Source organism: Mobula hypostoma, chromosome 14, assembly GCF_963921235.1.
Source record: "Mobula hypostoma chromosome 14, sMobHyp1.1, whole genome shotgun sequence".
NCBI classification, from domain to species: domain Eukaryota; kingdom Metazoa; phylum Chordata; class Chondrichthyes; order Myliobatiformes; family Myliobatidae; genus Mobula; species Mobula hypostoma.
The window spans coordinates 21,407,531-21,427,607 of NC_086110.1; the positions used below are offsets into that span (position 1 = coordinate 21,407,531).

General features: G+C 43.1%; 1 protein-coding gene across 1 annotated transcript in view; it reads right to left on the minus strand.

The window, feature by feature from the left end:
• Positions 1-20,077, minus strand: part of edc4 (enhancer of mRNA decapping 4) — a 104,236-nt gene that overhangs the window by 59,076 nt on the left and 25,083 nt on the right. The window contains exons 8-12 of the mRNA XM_063066787.1: positions 17,521-17,630; positions 16,336-16,419; positions 14,119-14,214; positions 13,507-13,606; positions 11,101-11,281 (exon numbers count right to left, since the gene is read on the minus strand). Of these exons, the coding sequence (XP_062922857.1) occupies positions 11,101-11,281; positions 13,507-13,606; positions 14,119-14,214; positions 16,336-16,419; positions 17,521-17,630 (571 nt within the window). The remainder of the gene's footprint in view (positions 1-11,100; positions 11,282-13,506; positions 13,607-14,118; positions 14,215-16,335; positions 16,420-17,520; positions 17,631-20,077) is intronic.

Below are 20,077 nucleotides of genomic sequence, written 5' to 3' on the forward strand. Positions count from 1 at the left end.
CCACTAGGAATAGGGTTCCCCTGGTCCTCACCTACCACCCCCCCAGCCTCCGGGTCCAACATATTATTCTCCGTAACTTCCGCCAACTCCAACTGGATCCCACCACTAAGCACATCATTCCCACCCCCCTCTCTCTGCTTTCAGCAAGGATCGCTCCCTACACGACTCCTTTGTCCATTCGTCCCCCCCATCGCTCCCCACTGATCTCCCTCCTGGCACTTATCCTTGTAAGCAGAACAAGTGCTACACATGCCCTTACACTTCCTCCCTTACCACCATTCAGGGCCCCAGACAGTCCTTCCAGGTGAGGCGACACTTCATCTGTGAGTCGGCTGGGGTGATATACTGCGTCCAGTGCTCCCGATGTAGCCTTCTATATATTGGCGAGACTCGTCGCAGACTGGGAGATTGTTTTGCTGAACACCTATGCTCTGTCCGCCAGAGAAAGCAGGATCTCCGCGTGGCCACACATTTTAATTCCACATCCCATTCTGATATGTCTATCCACGGCCTCCTCTACTGTAAAGATGAAGCCACACTCAGGTTGGAGGAACAACACCTTATATTCCGTCTGGGGAACCTCCAACCTGATGGCATGAACATTAGACTTCTCTAACTTCCGCTATTGCCCCACCTCCCCCTCGTACCCCATCCGTTATTTATTTTTATACACACATTCTTTCTCTCACTCTCCTTTTTCTCCCTCTGTCCCTCTGACTATACCCCTTGCCCATCCTCTGGGTTTTTCCCACCCTCCCCCTTTTCCTTCTCCCTGGGCCTCCTGTCCCATGATCCTCTCGTATCCCTTTTGCCAATCACCTGTCCAGCTCTTGGCTCCATCCCTCCCCCTCCTGTCTTCTCCTATCATTTAGGATCTCCCCCTCCCACTTCCAAATCTATTACTAGCTCTTCCTTCAGTTAGTCCTGACGAAGGGTCTCGGTCCGAAATGTCGACTGTACCTCTTCCTAGAGGTGCTGCCTGGCCTGCTGCGTTCACCAGCAACTTTGATGTGCCAAATCTATGTTGGCTTTCACGGATATACAGGAGACCACACTGGGAGCACTGGATACAGTAGATGACCCCCAACAGACTCACAAGTGAAGTGTCGCCTCACTTGGAAGGACCGTTTAGGTCCCTGAATAGTAGTGAGGGAGGCGGTATAGGGGCAGGTGTGGTGCTTGTTCCACTTGTAAGGATAAGTGCCAGAATGAGGGGCGAAAGCGAAGGTGAGCAGACAGGTAGTGCAGAGCACCCCTGTAGCCATTCCCCTGAATAATAAGTTTACCGTCCTGGATACTGTTGGTGGGGATGACCGACCAGGTGAGAGCCACGGTGGCAGGGCCTCTGGCACTGAGTCTGACCCGGTGGTGCAGAAGGGTGGGACGGAGAAGAGGACAGCTGTCGTCATTAGAGACTCTATAGTCAAGGGAGCAGACAGGAGATTTTGTGGACATGAGAAGGACACCCACATGGTTTGTTGCCTCCCAGGTGCCAGGGTCCGGGATGTCTCTGACCAAGTGCATGACATCCTGGTACGAGAGGGAAAGCAACCAGAAGTCGAGATACATGTTGGGACCAACGACACAGGCAGAAACAGGGATAAGGTCCTTAAGTGTGAGTTTCCAGAACTAGGCAGAAGGCTGAAGAACAGGACCTCAAGGGTGGTGTTCTCAGGATTGCTGCCAGTGCTACGTGACAGTGATGGTAAGAATTGGAGGAGATGGCAGTTGAATGCGTGGCTAAGGAGTTGGCGCAGGGAGCAGGGTTTTTAGATTTTTGGATCATTGGGGAAGGTGGGACCTGTACAGATTGGATGAATTGCACCTGAACTCGAGGGGGAGCAATATCCTTGCAGGTAGGTTTGCTAGCATTGTTCGGGAGGGTTTAAACTAATTTGCAAGGGGGATGGGACCCAGAGCGATAGAGCAATGAAAGAAGTGCATGGAGTAAAGCCAGATCTAACATATAGAGGGGCTTTGAGGAAAGAGAAGCAGAATAAACGGTGTAACGACAGTAAGGTAGAAGGGCTAAAATGCGTGTACCTCAATGCAAGAAGCATCAGGAACAAAGGTGATGAACTGAGAGCTTGGATACATACATGGAATTATGATATAGTGGCCATTACAGAGACTTGGCTGGCACCAGAGCAGGAATGGATTCTCAATATTCCTGGATTTCAGTGCTTTAAGAGGGATAGAGAGTGCGGAAAAAGGGGAGAAGGGGTGGCATTACTGGTCAGGGATACTATTACAGCTACAGAAAGGGTGGGTAATGTACCAGGATCCTCTTTTGAGTCAATATGGGTGAAAGTCAGGAACAGGAAGGGAACAGTTACTCTATTGGGGGTATTCTATAGGCCCCCTGGTAGCAGCAGAGATACAGAGGAGCAAATTGGGAGGCAGATTTTGGAAAGGTGCAAAAATAACAGGGTTGTTATCATGGGTGACTTTAACTTCCCTAATATTGATTGGCACCTGATTAGTTCCAAGGGTTTAGATCGGGCAGAGTTTGTTAGGTGTGTCCAGGACGGATTCCTGTCATAGTATGTGGACAGGCCGACTAGGGGGAATGCCATACTAGATCTAGTACTAGGTAATGAACCGGGTCAGGTCAACCGGGTCTCTCAGTGGGTGAGCATCTGGGGGACAGTGACCTCCGCTCACTGGCCTTTAGCATTATCATGGAAAAGGATAGAATCAGAGAGGACAAGAAAATTTTTAATTGGGGAAGGGCAAATTATGAGGCTATAAGGCTAGAACTTGCGGGTGTGAATTTGGATGATGTTTTTGCAGGGAAATGTACTATGGACATGTGGTCAATGTTTAGAGATCTCTTGCAGGATGTTAGGGATAAATTTGTCCCGGTGAGGAAGATAAAGAATGGTAGGGCGAAGGAACCACGGGTGACAAGTGAGGTGGAAAATCTAGTCAGGTGGAAGAAGGCAACATATATGAGGTTAAGGAAGCAAGGATCAGATGGATCAATTGAGGAAATTAGGGAAGCAAGAAAGGAGCTTAAGAAGGGGCTGAGAAGAGCAAGAAGGGGGCATGAGAAGGCCTTGGCGAGTAGGGTAAAGGAAAACCCTTTAAGGCATTCTTCAATTATGTGAAGAAAAAAAGGATGACAGGAGTGAAGGTAGGACCAATTAGAGATAAAGATGGGAAGATGTGCCTGGAGGCTGTGGAAGTGAGCGAGGTCCTCAATGAATACTTCTCTTCGGTATTCACCAATGAGAGGGAACTTGATGATGGTGAGGACAATATGAATGAGTTTGATGTTCTGGAACATGTTGATATTAAGGGACAGGAGGTGTTGGAGTTGTTAAAATACATTAGGACGGGTAAGTCCCCGAGCCTGACGGAATATTCCCCAGGCTGCTCCACGAGGCAAGAGAAGAGATTGCTGAGCCTCTGGCTAGGGTCTTTATGTCCTCGTTGTCCACAGGAATGGTACCGGAGGATTGGAGGGAGGCGAATGTTGTCCCCTTGTTCAAAAAAGGTAGTAGGGATAGTCCTAGTAATTATAGACCAGTGAGCCTTACGTCTGTGGTGGGAAAGCTGTTGGAAAAGATTCTTAGAGATAGGATCTATGGGCATTTAGAGAATCATGGTCTGATCAGGGACAGTCAGCATGGCTTTGTGAAGGGCAGATCGTGTCTAACAAGCCTGATAGAGTTCTTTGAGGAGGTGACCAGGCATATAGATGAGGGTAGTGCAGTGGATGTGATCGACATGGATTTTAGTAAGGCATTTGACAAGGTTCCACACGGTAGGCTTATTCAGAAAGTCAGAAGGCATGGGATCCAGGGAAGTTTGGACAGGTGGATTCAGAATTGGCTTGCCTGCACAAGGCAGAGGGTCGTGGTGGAGGGAGTACATTCAGATTGGAGGATTGTAACTAGTGGTGTCCCAAAAGGATCGGTTCTGGGCCCTCTACTTTTCGTGATTTTTATTAACGACCTGGATGTGGGGGTAGAAGGGTGGGTTGGCAAGTTTGCAGATGACACAAAGGTTGGTGGTGTTGTGGATAGTGTAGAGGATCGTTGAAGATTGCAGAGAGACATTGATAGGATGCAGAAGTGGTCTGAGAAGTGGCAGATGGAGTTCAACCCAGAGAAGTGTGAGGTCGTATGCTTTGGAAGGACAAACTCCAAGGCAGAGTACAAAGTAAATGGCAGGATACTTGGTAGTGTGGAGGAGCAGAGGGATCTCGGGGTACATGTCCACAGATCCCTGAAAATTGCCTCACAGGTGGATAGGGTAGTTAAGAAAGCTTATGGGGTGTTAGCTTTCATAAGTCGAGGGATAGAGTTTAAGAGTCGCGATGTAATGATGCAGCTCTATAAAACTCTGGTTAGGCCACACTTGGAGTACTGTGTCCAGTTCTGGTCCCCTTACTATCGGAAGGATGTGGAAGCACTGGAAAGGGTACAGAGGAGATTTACCAGGATACTGCCTGGTTTAGAGAGTATGCATTATGATCAGAGATTAAGGGAGCTAGGGCTTTACTCTTTGGAGAGAAGGAAGATGAGAGGAGACATGATAGAGGTGTACAAGATAATAAGAGGAACAGATAGAGTGGATAGCCAGTGCCTCTTCCCCAGGGCACCACTGCTCAATACAAGAGGACATGGCTTTAAGGTAAGGGGTGGGAAGTTCAAGGGGGATATTAGATGAAGGTTTTTTTACTCAGAATGGTTGGTGCGTGGAATGCACTGCCTGAGTCAGTGGTGGAGGCAGATACACTAGTGAAGTTTAAGAGACTACTGGATAGGTATATGGAGGAATTTAAGTTGGGGACTTATTTGGGAGGCAGGGTTTGAAGGTCGGCACAACATTGCGGGCCGAAGGGCCTGTACTGTGCTGTACTATTCTATGTTCTATGTTTAATGATGGAGATTAGTGGGGAGGGACAAGTGGACAAGGGAATCGCATTGGGAGCAATCCCTATGGAAAGCAGAAGTGAGGGAGAGGGGGTGAGGAAGAGGGAGGATGGGCTTGGTGGTGAGATCCCATAAGTTATGACACTTTCAACGAATTATGTACTTGTATTCCCAGATCCCTTGGTTTTATCACACTCCTCAATGCCCTACCGTTCATTGTGCAAGACCTACCCTGGTTGGTCCTACCGAAGTGCAACACCTCGCACTTGTCTATTATTAATTTCCATCTGTCATTTTTCAGCCCAGTTTTCCAGCTGATGCTGATCCCTCTGCAAACCATGATAGCCTTCCTCACTGTCCACTACACCATCAATCTTGAGGTCATCCACAAATATGCTGACCCAGTTAACCATTATATCATCCAGATCATTGATATAGATGACAAGCAACAAAGGACTTAGCACCAATCCCTGTGGCACACCACTAGTCAGGGGCCTCCCGTCAGAAAGGAAACCCTCTGCTACCACTCTCTGGCTTCTCCCACAAAGCTGATGTCTAATCTAATTTACCTGACCCTGAATGCCAACAACTAAATCTTCTTGACCAACCTCCCATGCAGGACCTTATCAAATGCCTTACTCAAGTCCACTGTCACTTTGCTGGTAGCTTCCTTAAAAACTCTAGAAGATTGGTTAGGCATGACCTACCATACGCAAAGCCATGCAGACTATCCTTAATCAGTACCTGTCTATCCAAATAATCATATATTCACAAATAATGATCCAAATAATCACAAGGTCCCTTAGAACACCTTCTAATAACTTTCCCACAACTGATGTCAGACTCACAGGCCTATAATTTCCTGGTTTCGGTTTAAAAACTATTTTAAATAGTGGAACAATATTGGCTATCCTCTAATCCTCTGGTAGTTGGTCTGCTGCTAAGGATATTTTAAATATCTCTGCTCGAGTCCCAGCACTTTCTGCACTTGCCTCCCATATGGTGTGAGGGAACATCTTGTCAGGCCCTGGGACCCCTGATTTGCCTCAGGGTTGCAAACACCTCCTCCTCTGCTATCTGTATGGGTCTATGAAATTGATGCCACTTTGACCCACTCCTATAGACTCTGTATCCGGCTTCCAAGTAAATACAGATGCAAAGAATGCATCTAAAATCTCGCCCCATCTGCTTTGGCTCTACACATGAATACCATTCTAGCCTTTGTCCCCAACAATCCTTTTGCTTTATAATTATCATGGAAAAGGATAGAATCAAAGAGGACAGGAAATTTTTTTTAATTGGGGAAAGGCAAATTATGAGGCTATAAGGCTAGAACTTGCGGGTGTGAATTGGGATGATGTTTTTGCAGGGAAATGTACTATGGACATGTGGTCGATGTTTAGAGATCTCTTGCTGGATGTAAGGGATAAATTTGTCCCGGTGAGGAAGATAAAGAATGGTAGGGTGAAGGAACCATGGGTGACAAGTGAGGTGGAAAATCTAGTCAGGAGGAAGAAGGCAGCATACATGAGGTTTAGGAAGCAAGGATCAGATGGGTCTATTGAGGAATATAGGGAAGCAAGAAAGGAGCTTAAGAAGGGGCTGAGAAGGGCAAGAAGGGGGCATGAGAAGGCCTTGGCAAGTAGGGTAAAGGAAAACCCCAAGGCATTCTTCAATTATGTGAAGAAAAAAAGGATGACAGGAGTGAAGGTAGGACCGATTAGAGATAAAGGTGGGAAGATGTGCCTGGAGGGGAAGTGAGCGAGGTCCTTAATGAATACTTCTCTTCGGTATTCACCAATGAGAGGGAACTTGATGATGGTGAGGACAATATGAGTGAGGTTGATGTTCTGGAGCATGCTGATATTAAGGGAGAGGTGGTGTTGGAGTTGTCAAAATACATTAGGACAGATAAGTCCCCGGGGCCTGACGGAATATTCCCCAGGCTGCTCCACAAGGCGAGAGAAGAGATTGCTGAGCCTCTGGCTAGGATCTTTATGTCCTCGTTGTCCACGGGAATGGTACCGGCGGATTGGAGGGAGGCGAATGTTGTTCCCTTGTTCAAAAAAGGTAGTAGGTATAGTCCGGGTAATTATAGACCAGTGAGCCTTACGTCTGTGGTGGGAAAGCTGTTGGAAAAGATTCTTAGAGATAGGATCTATAGGCATTTAGAGAATCATGGTCTGATCAGGGACAGTCAGCATGGCTTTGTGAAGGGCAGATCGTGTCTAACAAGCCTGATAGAGTTCTTTGAGGAGGTGACCAGGCATATAGATGAGGGTAGTGCAGTGGATGTGATCTATGTGGATTTTAGTAAGGCATTTGACAAGGTTCCACATGGTAGGCTTATTCAGAAAGTCAGAAGGCATGGGATCCAGGGAGGTTTGGCCAGGTGGATTCAGAATTGGCTTGCCTGCAGAAGGCAGAGGGTGGTGGTGGAGGCAGTACATTCAGATTGGAGAATTGTGACTAGTGGTGTCCCACAAGGATCTGTTCTGGGACCTCTACTTTTCGTGATTTTTATTAACGACCTGGATGTGGGGGTAGAAGGGTGGGTTGGCAAGTTTGCAGACGACACAAAGGTTGGTGGTGTTGTCAATAGTGTAGAGGATTGTCAAAGATTGCAGAGAGACATTGATAGGATGCAGAAGTGGGCTGAGAAGTGGCAGATGGAGTTCAACCCAGAGAAGTGTGAGGTAGTACACTTTGGAAGGACAAACTCCAAGGCAGAGTACAAAGTAAATGGTAGGATACTTGGTAGTGTGGAGGAGCAGAGGGATCTCGGGGTACATGTCCACAGATCCCTGAAAATTGCCTCACAGGTGGATAGGGTAGTTAAGAAAGCTTATGGGGTGTTAGCTTTCATAAGTCGAGGGATAGAGTTTAAGAGTCGCGATGTAATGATGCAGCTCTATAAAACTCTGGTTTGGCCACACTTGGATTATTGTGTCCAGTTCTGGTCCCCTTACTATAGGAAGGATGTGGAAGCATTGGAAAGGGTACAGAGGAGATTTACCAGAATGCTGCCTGATTTAGAAAGTATGCATTATGATCAGAGATGAAGGGAGCTAGGGCTTTACTCTTTGGAGAGAAGGAGGATGAAAGGAGACATGATAGAGGTGTACAAGATAATAAGAGGAATAGATAGAGTGGATAGCCAGCGCCTCTTCCCCAGGGCACCACTGCTCAATACAAGAGGACATGGCTTTAAGGTAAGGGGTGGGAAGTTCAAGGGGGATATTAGATGAAGGTTTTTTTACTCAGAGTGGTTGGTGTGTGGAATGCACTGCCTGAGTCAGTGGTGGAGGCAGATACACTAGTGAAGTTTAAGAGACTACTAGACAGGTATATGGAGGAATCTAAGGTGGGGGCTTATATGGGAGGCAGGGTTTGAGGGTCGGCACAACATTGTGGGCCGAAGGGCCTGTACTGTGCTGTACTATTCTATGTTCTATACCATAGGATTCTCCTTCACCTTGCCTGCTAAAGCAACTTCATGCCTTCTTTTAGCTTTCCTGATTTCTTCCCTGGAAGACAGCCCAATGATCTAAAATTCTGAAGCCCTCCCACCTACTTAGCGTCACATTAAATTATATAATCTTCCTAGTTCTGGCCTCACTAGCATGTGGCACCGTAAGCAATCCTGAGATTACAACCCAGGAGGTCCTGCCTTTTAACTTAGCACCTCACTCCCTGAACTCTCTGCAGAACCTCATCTCTCATCCTACCCATGTCATTGTTACCTACATGGGCCACGACCTCTGGCTGTACACCCTTCCACTAAGAATGCCGAGAATTCGATCCGAGGTGTCCCAGGCCCTGGCACCCGGGAGGCAACGTATCATCTGGGAATCTCGTTCATGCCCACAGAACCGTCTGTGCCCCTAGCGAATCCCGTATCACTACACAGTGTCTCTTCTCCCCCCTTCTCTTCTGAGTCACAGAGCCAGACTCTGTGCCGGAGACCCAACCACTGTGACTTTCCTCTGCTAGGTCAACCCCTCCTCCCCCATCCAAAGTGATATACCTGTTGTTGAGGGGCATGGCCACAGGGGTACTCTGCACTGGCTCCTTAAGCCCTTTCCACTTCTTGACTGTGACCCAGTCTCCAGTATCCTGTGCCTTAGGTGTAACTACCTCTCTATATGTTCTATTTACCACCCCTTCAGCCTCCTGAATGATCCAGAGTTCATGCAGTTCCACTTCCAACTCCTTAAAGAGGACTGTTAGAAGCTGCAGCCGGATGCGCTTCTCACAGTTGTAGTTGTCAGGGACATTGGCCATTTCCCTGCCTTCCCACATCCCGCAAGAGGAGCTTTCAACTATCCTGTTTGGCATCTCTGCTGTCCTAAATGAGCAAACATAAAGAAGGGAAGGAGAAAAAAAAATCAACCTAAAGCTTTTCTTTTCTTTCTCTGACTAAAACCTCGAAGAGCTAAAGCCTCAAGATCACAACTCTGACTCTGCCCACTCAGACGACAGCTGCTGCAATGATGGCAACTGTAAATGCCCCTTGCTTCCTTTAATTTTCTCTTGGTAATCAATCTCAAATATGGCTTGGTCGCAGCTCAAAGCTCTAATCTGCTGCCGCCACACCCTTTTCTACTCTAGCACTGGACCCCAGTGAAATCCCCTCCCCTCAAGGTCAACAGACCAACCCAAGAGCTTTGGTCACTGGCATTTAGAGTATTTTTATGAATTCATTGAAAACTGGTGATCCTCCAATACTCTACATCAATAAATTGGGTGAGCTGGTAAGATAATATATTGTACCCGAGGAAAGTGTGTAGTAATTACAGAGAGGTTGAATACTTTTTCAGCCTTTTTAATTTTTAAACTGTTGACAGGTTTTGTAATTTTTCTTTGCATTTGATATGATGCATTATGTTTTGTAGATTAGCTCAAAAATCCTACTCCAATATATTTTAAATTTAGAACACTAGACAGTAAAATGTGAAAGTAGTTGTGGGGGCTGAGTATTTGTCCAAGTGCCTTTTAAATGTTGTTCATGTACCTGCTTCAACCATTTCATTTGGCAGCGCATTCTGTATCTGGGTACAAATGGTTGCCCCACAGGATCCTAATTAAATCATTCCCCTCTCACACAAAACTATGCCCTCTAGTTCTCGATTCCCCAACCCTGGGGAAAAATTGTGTGCATTCACCCTATTGAAGCCTCTCCTGATTTTATACACCTCTATAAGTTCACCACTCATTCTCAAATCTATAACTCAGCCCTTAGAGATCTGGCAACATCCTTGTAAATCATTCCTGCACTCTTTTCAGCTTCATGGCATCTTTCCAAAAGCAGGGTGACCAAAACTAATTACAATATTCCAAATGCAACCTCACCAACATCTTGCACAATTACCACGAGCTCCCAACTTCCATACTCATGCCAGACTGACGTAAAACAACAAAGCCTTCTTTATCACCCTGTCTACATGCTGCAGTATCTTCAGTGAACAATGTACTTGTAACTCCTGTATCGCACTATTTTACAAAAGATCACAGCCTTACTCTAGACTGTGGAAATCAAAACTACTGAGTTTTTTTCTATATTCATAATATTTGTCCCACAATCACATTTAGATAAGGAACTTTCCCACCCCCATACCATCAATACAAACACTAGTAAATGTAAAAGACAATTTTTGCATAAAATGTTCAAGAGCAACCAAAGCATCCAAAGGCTGGGATACCCAACAGCCTTTGCAGTAAAAAAAAACATGATACAGTATGAAGAGTAAAATCTAGACAGGTCATAAACAGTATATTGAAGTATGCCCAAATCAGACCAGCAGTTATCTGCTCACCCATTTTCAGACATTTATTTAGCAGTACAGTACTGAATAGGCCCTTCAAGCCACAGCATCTCAGAAACCCCCAATAAACCCAATTAACCCTACTCTAATCACAGGACAATTTACAATGACCAATGAAGCTAAGTCTTTGGATTGTGGGAGGAAACCAGAGGACCTGGAGAAAACCCACGGGGAGGACATACAGAGACTCCTTACAGAATGGCGCCAGAATTGAACTCCTGAAAGCCCTGAACTGTGATAGCACAACACTAAGCACTACAGTGCAATGGCATGATGGGCCAAATGCCTAATTCTGCTCCCATGTCTTGGGTCTTGCAGACAATACCAAGATATTAAATCCCTGAAAACAAAATACAGAGTGTTCTATAGTATACCATCAACTTCTTGCTGACCTGCACTTAAAGTCTCACTGTCTTCCTCAGCGGGCAGAACCTCTGTGTGCCTTGGCCGACATCTGCTGACATCCTGAATGCCAAAACTGAGCACTGGGAGGGTAAGCAAGAATTCAGATATGGAAACAAAATGGGCTTTGCCATCATCCTGATTCTGATGTAGCTCCATCACATACAATACCTGCAATAGTTAAATAGCAATTTAATTTGATTTGAACAATACAATGTAGGAACACTATTAAAAATTGTATGAGTTTGTGCTTATTTACACTATTAATCCAAAGCAGTTCGATGCCCAAAAATCAAAGGATCCAGTTAATTACTAATGACAAAAAACAAGATTTCTTTTAAAAATGCAAATAAGACTTTTAGTCTAATGTTTGACCAAAGTGTGATAGAATACAATGGAGGACTATACTAGAACAGAGGGCTCATTACAGCAAGCTGAAGTTATAGATATAGCTAAGATCAAAACCACAAAAGAATTTGTAAATATTTATAGTTAAAAACCTTCATTTTTCCCCTAACAGTGTTTAACAGAAACTAGCAATGAACAGTAATAACAGAAGAGCTAGATTTAGCAAACAAAAGTTCTGGACAAATTGGAAACCAAAGATGCTTTAAACCGATGAGGAAGGTATCTGAGAGAATTGATCTTGTATTTCAACAATGGCTGAATGACACAAACCATACTTAGGACTTTTGGTGATAGAAAAGTATGGTTGGTAACTCAGCTTAGGATCGAAACAGGATATTAAAATATTAACTTATAAATTCAATGAGGGTGAGCAGATAAGCAGCTAGAGGCTGGACTCAGCATTCCTGGCAGATGTCACATTGAACACTTTCAATATTGCTTTAGCAGGCCTGTCCTGGACCCAGCACGTACGTGCAATTATGAAGGAAGCATGGCAGTGCCTCTACTTCCTTAGGAGTTTATGGAGATTCAGCATGACATCAAAACTTTGAAAAACTTCGATAGATGTGTAGTGGAGAGTATATTGATTGGCTGCAGCATAACCTGGTATGAGAACACCAACATCCTTGAAAGGAAAATCTTACAGAAAGTAGTGGATATGGCTAATCCATCACGGGTAAAGCTTTCCCAACCATTGAGCACATGTACATAAAACACTGTCGCAGGACAGCAGCTTCCATCAGAGGTCCCCACCACCCCTTTCATGCTCTCTCCTCGCCGTTACCATCAGGAAGGTGGTACAGGAGCCCCAGAACTCTCATCACCAGGTTCAGGAACAACTAGTGCCCTTCAACCATCAGTTTCTTGAACCAAAGGGAATAACTTCACTTAACCCACTGAAATGTTCCTACGAGCAAACAACTCACTTACAAGGACTCATTTCATGTTCTTGATATTTATTGCTTATTTATTTATTATTTCTTTTATGTATTGCAGAGTTTGTCGTCTTCTGCACTGTGCTTGAATGCCCTAGTTGGACAGTCTTTCAATGATTCTGTTATGGTTATTATCCTATAGATTTATTGGGTATGCCCATAGGAAAATGAATCTGAGTTGCTTATAGTGACATACATGTACTTTGATAAGAAAATTTACTTTGAAATTTGCCAACATTGATTTGGCAGACATCTTGCTTAACAGGTTACTCTAGTCACAAATTTATTTTGATATTTTGAATTCCAGGCTTGTTTTCAAAACCAGCTGGCTTTAGATACAAGAAATGAAACCAAGTTTGAAAAGGAATAAAGTCTTCACTAAGTTGAACACCAAGGAGAGCATGAAAAAAAAAAATCAACACAATTCTACTGCTTCCAAGATCACTGCTACTGTCCTTGGGTCATCTCTTTCCTTCCAGTTTGTTTATCAACTAGGAGGGTCCTAGCCATCCAAATAACATGGGAGCTGTCATCTCAGAGTGAGCATTCAATTTAATGGACAGATTTGCATGGTTCCAGGATCACTGTTATTGAATGCCTGAGAATTTCTTTGACATCCCTGAACACTTAAACTCACATGCTAAAAACAAAAACAATAAAACAAAATTTGAAGATAATAAAACGCAATTAAAAAAAATTAAAATAACTCAAATCTCTTTTTTTTAAAAAAAACCTAGAATGCTGGGGTAGGTGTTTCTTTTTAATTCATCTGTGAAATGGACCAAGGCTGAATTAATATACCATAACAGATTTATTTACATCTTTTATCCAATATGCCTATACATTTGATTCTATGCGGACTACCATCTTCTATTTTTGAAGGATAAGGAAAGCAAGGCGAAAAGTGATTTGACAACGAGAAAAGTTCACACACAAGAAAAGTGTGATAGCTTGACTATTCTATTTTTAAATTGTGTATGAACTATTAGAATTAAAATACACAACAGTGGAATTCAGAGGTTCACTGCAATAGACGAGGGTAAAAAAACTCACTTTTCTCTGTACATCACTGAGGATTAGATATTCTGCAGATAGATCCAAGCTAGCTTTCAGACTTGGCTGCACATTGGTATTAAGAGAATCAGGCATAAATCTAAAGCACAAAAAAGACAAAAACAAGATAAATGTTATAGTGTCCCATCATGTACTGCATCACTTATGGTCACTTGCGTTCTCAAATTGCCACAAAAATTATCAACTCAGAGGCAGGGAGAAACGTTTAAGGAAAACTCTTTAAAATCAATTTTTTTTAAAAAAAGGAATAACATTTTTTAAACCAACATAGAAACAGGAAGAAAAAGCGCATGAGAAAACAATCCTGAATATGAAGCAAGTCTGATCAATGCAGCATTCCAGTGTTTTGAGAAAACACAATACAATAACCTTGAAATAGCCACCATTCAGGCTGCAGCATGTTGAGATCCTATTAAACAGAATCTGAGAAGTTTTCTTTTAAATGAAATCAAAACTTTACAGCATTCAAGTCACGATCTATTTACAGATTTCTTACTTCAGCAAATGAGCAAAGTTGGCATTAAAGATTTAAACTTGACACCAAAGATTAACAGATACACAATGTCAACTATTCCATTTTAAATGTTATACCTGATCGTTTGTAAACAAGTCCATGATACAGTACACCACATCTTCAGCTCTCGATTCTGATCAGCTCCAGTAATTAAGAAACGCCAGAATGGGACTCTATAGAACAAAGAAGGGGGACAAAAAATATCAACAGTAGACTAAACTACAGCCCAAAAAGCTTTACAGTAATGAAGCAACTTGGAGCAAAGCAGTTTACAATATGACCTTTTTTTTTGAGTTGTAATCAAGAGGTTGATCTACTCTTGGTCTTCTCATTCATCTTTGCTTAAAAACCAACTCTCCCACAACTTATTCTTAGTAGGCAAGAAACTTCACAAGCAGGTTAACTCTGCACTCCACAACTCAAAATGCAAATAACTTTAAAAAATACTTAGGTTTTTAATCCCACATCAGATTTCCTTTGGAGTTAACAAAATATAATTAAAAATTAGGGGAGGAAATATGATGACTGTGTCAAATGCACCTACTCAACAACTGCTTTTCTCATCACTATAGGAACACGTTTTATAGATGTTCCATAAGAATTTCACCTTTGGACATAAACATCTATTATGTTGGCCATGGTCTCTGATCAGTCAGTTAATCTCATATTTTGTATTGCCATGAACTATTTTTGATAATGTTGGGGAAAAAAAGGAATATGGCTTTTCAGAAGTAAATTAAATTCTTGATATTTTAATTTAGACCCTTCTAATCACACTGAGAATAAATTTCATGAAAAAGAAACATCCAGTGCTTTTCAGTTTAAGACACCACCAAATATCACATGGTAAAAATAACAATGGAACCTGGGTTAATTAACAGTACAACCTCAATTAACTATTCAATTTTCCACTATAAATTTGGACTTGCTTTTAAAAAAACATTATTCCTTTATCCCACAGAAAACACTCAAACTTTGCAGATCAGCCTTCATTATAAGACCATGGGAGCAGAATTAGGCTACTTGAACCACTGAGCTCACTCCACTATTCCATCATGGCTGATTTATTATCCCTCTCAACACCATGTCTTCTCCCCACAACTTGTAAGCCCCTGCTAAGCAAGAACGTATCAAACTTTGCTTTTAATATACTCAATGACTTGGCCTCCACAACCGTCAGTGGTAATGAATTCTACAGTTTACAAACCTCCGGTGAAAAACAAAATTCCTCCTCATCTCTGTACTAAAGTGACATTCTGAGGCTGTGCCCTCCAGTCCTAAACTTTCCCACTATAGGAAACATCTTCTCCACATCCAGTCTCTCTAGGCCTTTCAATATCCAATGTTTCAATGAGATGACCTCCCCGCCCATTCTTCTAAACTCCAGTGACTACAGGCCCCAGAGCCATCAAATGCTCCCATGCATTGACACTTTCAATCTCATGAACCTCCTCTGAACCCATTCAATGCCAGCATATTTTATCTTAGATAGGAGTCCAAAAATGTTTAAATCACGCAAATATTAAATTATAAAGTATAATGTTAATTGTCCTCTTCTGTAACTCTTGCTTAAATCAATTTTTTGATGTGAAGAAATCAAAGCTGGTTTGATATTTATTTCAATGAGCTTACAAGTGAGGCAGCTTAGTGGAGCTCCAACAATGAATGAAAGAACCCAAGTCCATACTCTTGATTGCCCACACTGCAACTCCCAATCTCATCCTCAATGTCAAAGAAAGGAGCTGAGCAAATCCCACGCTCTTCTCCACTGAAGGGTTGCAAGGAAGCAGGGTAATGCAGGAAAGCACTCCAACCAGCTTTCGAATACTTCCTAATTTTAAAATAGTACATGGTCCAGAGACCTAGAAAAGGGAAATGAGAAGAGAAAAAAAAATCCCAGAATAACTTTACAGTATTGCACCTAAGATCTTCCTCAGTCTCTAATCCTGTCTGTTGAGTCACAAAATTACAGCTGTATTTCTACCCTGAAAAGAGTTGGGGGTTTTCTAAGGAAAAGGTCAGGAATGCTTGAGCCCCCTTCTATTTCAAAGCAGGTTGTGTACAAACAGAACAAAAGGAATTGCTTTGAAATTTGTCATTTGTTACCTCAAAGTAACTTTAACAGTTAAATCTTTTCATTGTTACCTATCTTGAGGACTATAATTTTCAATAGGAAATTATAAATTCATGCAGCACATTTCCAGAAGCCGACCTGCACATGGCACAGAAATGTCCTTGTGTCCATTAAATGGAATTCATGCATTTATAGATACACAGCTCCTGTACGAACTTACTCTGGATCCTGTTTTATGTGATTGTCACAAAAGAGAAGACAAGATAATGGTCTCCCATCATGGGGCTTCCATTCATGAAGACATCTGAAAAGGTCCAAAGTGAAGTAATTAGGAAATGCATTAAAGATCAAAAGAATTTCAGATATCAAAGCCATATTACTTGACCAATAGGACATTTAGTGAGTGATTAAAGGACAATTTTTACTGCTCCAACATTTCAAATACATACTGGAAATGAATTTTCATCTCGACTACAATTAGACACTTGAGAACCACATTAACAATAAATGTTTAATCTGATTTTACCTGCCTCGTGACTTCACTCTATCAGAGGTTCCTGTTGTTCCACCCATCACCCTCCTTCGCTTTTATTCTATCTGGACTAACCTCTTTCTTGATTCCCAAAATAACTTTCCAATTATTGCATCCAAGATCTTCCTCAATCTCTAATCCTGTCTGCTGAGTCACAAAATTACAGCTGTATTTCTACCCTGAAAAGAGTTCTCAAATCTCTTTCTCAGATGTGAAAAAGGGACCCTTTTCCAAAACATCAACTGTTTCTCTTTCTATAAATGCTGCTTGATCTGCTGAGTTTTGGCATTTCGTTGGCTCACTTTTCTTTATCATATCCATTCAAGCCTACACAGCCAAATCCAGCTCAAAGCGCATCAGGTTCGTGTAAGCCTCATCGGCATCAACGATGAGTCGGCATAGAAAGGCTTGTCAATTGGTGAGAACAAGCTAAGTCTTGCTGTGGACAAGACAAAGGTGGGGGGGTGGAGACGAGGTGGCAAGTGAGGACTGTTACCTTACTTTTCTTTTAATTGGTGAACTCTGCCCATGAAATATCTCAGCAGTTGAGAGATACTTAATACAATAACTGATAGCTGTGCTCAAACTTTTCACTTTTGTAATAATGCTAGCAAATTTCTGCTAAAGCCTGATTGATATTTAATTCTTAATTATGTAAAAAACACTATTTAAAACAAACCAAAATCATTTGCCACGATTTAATCTCCAAAAATTTAAGTAAATGATCTGCCACTTGCATTTCTTCAGAATGAGGTTTGTCTAAAATTATACAACTTTTATTTTTTTTTAAATAATTTTTATAAACCTAAGTACACAATTTGAATAAAGAAGCAGTCTGATCATCCAGCTTCAGCCAAAGCTAATTGTCTGTACCTTGGTTGATCTTGCCCCTCTATGTAGATCTGCCAAAACTTCACATATCCATCATGGCTCGCAGTTGCAAGAACTGTTCCATCCGGCGATAAAGCTCCTTCACTGATCCGCTAAAGAAAAGACAAATTAGAAATGTTGGAAATATTGACTGCATTCACTAAAACATCTTTGTATATTTCTGAAGCTTCAATAGCTTTTAAACAATGACAAATGACACTCAGTTACAAAAAGAGAAAACCTGCAGATGCCGGAAATCCAAGCAAAAAAATAAATAAATAAATAAATAAATAAAACACACACACACACACACACACACACACACACACCTGGAGGAACTCAGCAGGCCAGGCAGCAGCTATGGAAAAGAATACAGTCAATGTTTCGGGCCAAGACCCTTCATCAGGACTGGAAGAAAAGATGAGGAGTCAGAGTAAGAAAGTAGGGAGAGGGGAGGAAGAACCAAAAGGTGACAGGTAAAACTGGAAAAGGAGGACAGGTGAAGTAAAGAGCTGGGAAGTTGATTGGTGAAAGAGATACAGGGCTGGAGAAGGGGAAATCTGATAGGAGAGGACAGAAGGCTGTGGAAGAAAGAGAATGGGGAGGAGCACCAAAGGGAGGTGAATGGCAGGTAAGGAGAAAAGGTAAGAGGGGAAAATGGAGAATGGTGTTGGGGGGGGGGTGGCATTACCAGAAGTTCGAGAAATCGATGTGCATGCCATCAGGTCTTCCCACCCTGTTACTTGCAAGTTACGTCATCCCCTTCTCTCAATGCCACCGCATCTGCTCTCACAATGAGTGCTTAATTTGAGAACTAAGGAGATGGCCTCCTTCTTCAAAGAAAGGGGCTTCCCTTCCTCCACCATCAACACTGCCCTCAACCGCATCTTTTCCATTTTTTGCACGTCTGCCCTCACCCCATCCACCCACCACCCCACCAGAGATAGGGTTCCTCTTGTCCTCACCTACCACCCCACCAGCCTCTGCGTCCAGCACATAATCCTCCGTAACTTCCACCACCTAGAGTAGGATGTCACCACCAAGCATATTTTTCCCTGCCCCCCCAACTTTCTGCTTTCCGCATGGATCACTCCCTACAGCACCCCTTGTCTATTTGTCCCTCCCCACTGATCTCCCTCTGGTACTTATCCTTGCAAGTGGAACAACACCTCCTCCATCATTACCACTCAGGGCCCTAAGCAGTCCTTCCAGGAGAGGCACACTTCACCTATGAATCTGCTGGGGTCTTCTACTGTATCCAGTGCTCCCAGTGTGGCCTCCTATGTATCAATGAGACCCAACGCAGGTTGGGAGACCAGATCCCTGAGTGCCCACACTCCACCTGCCAGAAAAAGTAGAATCTCCCAGTGGCCACCCATTTTAATTCTACTTCCCATTCCTATGCCAACATGCCAGTCCATGGCCTCCTCTATTGTTGCGATGAGGCCACATTCATGTTGGAAGAGTAACACCTTATATTCCATCTGGTTAGCCTCCAACCTGATCAAACATTGATTTCTCAAACTTCCGGTAATGTCCCCTCCCCCCACCTTCACCATTCCCCATTTTCCTCTCTCACCTTTTCTCCTTACCTGCCCATCACCTCCCTCTGGTGCTCCTCCCCCTTCTTTTTCTTCCATGGCCTTCTGTCCACTTCTATCAGATTCCCCCTTCTCCAGCCCTGTACCTCTTACCAATCAACTTCCCAGCGCTTCACTTCAATCCTCCCCTCCCAATTTCACCTATCACCTTGTGTTTCTTCCTCCTCTCCACCCACTTTCTTACTCCGACATCTTTTTTTTCTAGTCCTGATGTAGGGTCTCAGCCTAAAACATCAACTGTACTCTATTCCATAGATGCTGCCTGACCAAGTGATAATTTAAAAAAGCACAACAGCGCCACGTTCACCTCAGATGGTTGAAGAAGTTTGCTATGGGTCCCCATATCCCAAGGACTTTCTACGGGGGCACAATTGAGAGCATCTTGAATGACTATATCACTGCCTGGTAGGGAACTGTAGTTCCCTCAATCACAGGACTCTGCAGAGAGTGGTGCAGACAGCCCAGCGCATCAGTAGATGTGAACTTCACACTATTCAAGACCTTTACAAAGACAGGTGTGTAAAAAAGGGCTCGAAAGTCACCCCAACCACAAACTGTTCCAGTTGCTACCATCCAGGAACTGTACCGCAGCATTAAAGCCAGAACCAACAGGCTCCAGGACAGCTTCTTCCACCAAGCCATCTGACTGATTAATTCGCGCTGATACAATTGTATTTCTATGCTATAATTGGCTGTCCTGTTGTACATACTATTTATTACAAATTACTATAAATTGCACATTCAGACAAAGACATAACAAAGACTTTTTTTACTCATGTATGTGAAGGATGTTATTAATAAAGTCAATTTAATTCAAGTAAACATATTTTTGTGCGACTCTGCAAACAATCCTGCTTGAGATGTGTAATTTTGTTTTAAACTTGGCAGTAAACTCAATTTACCAGCACAGGTATGGTTAAGGGAGGGCGTGGAATCAAATGTTGCAAATAAAAAAAAAA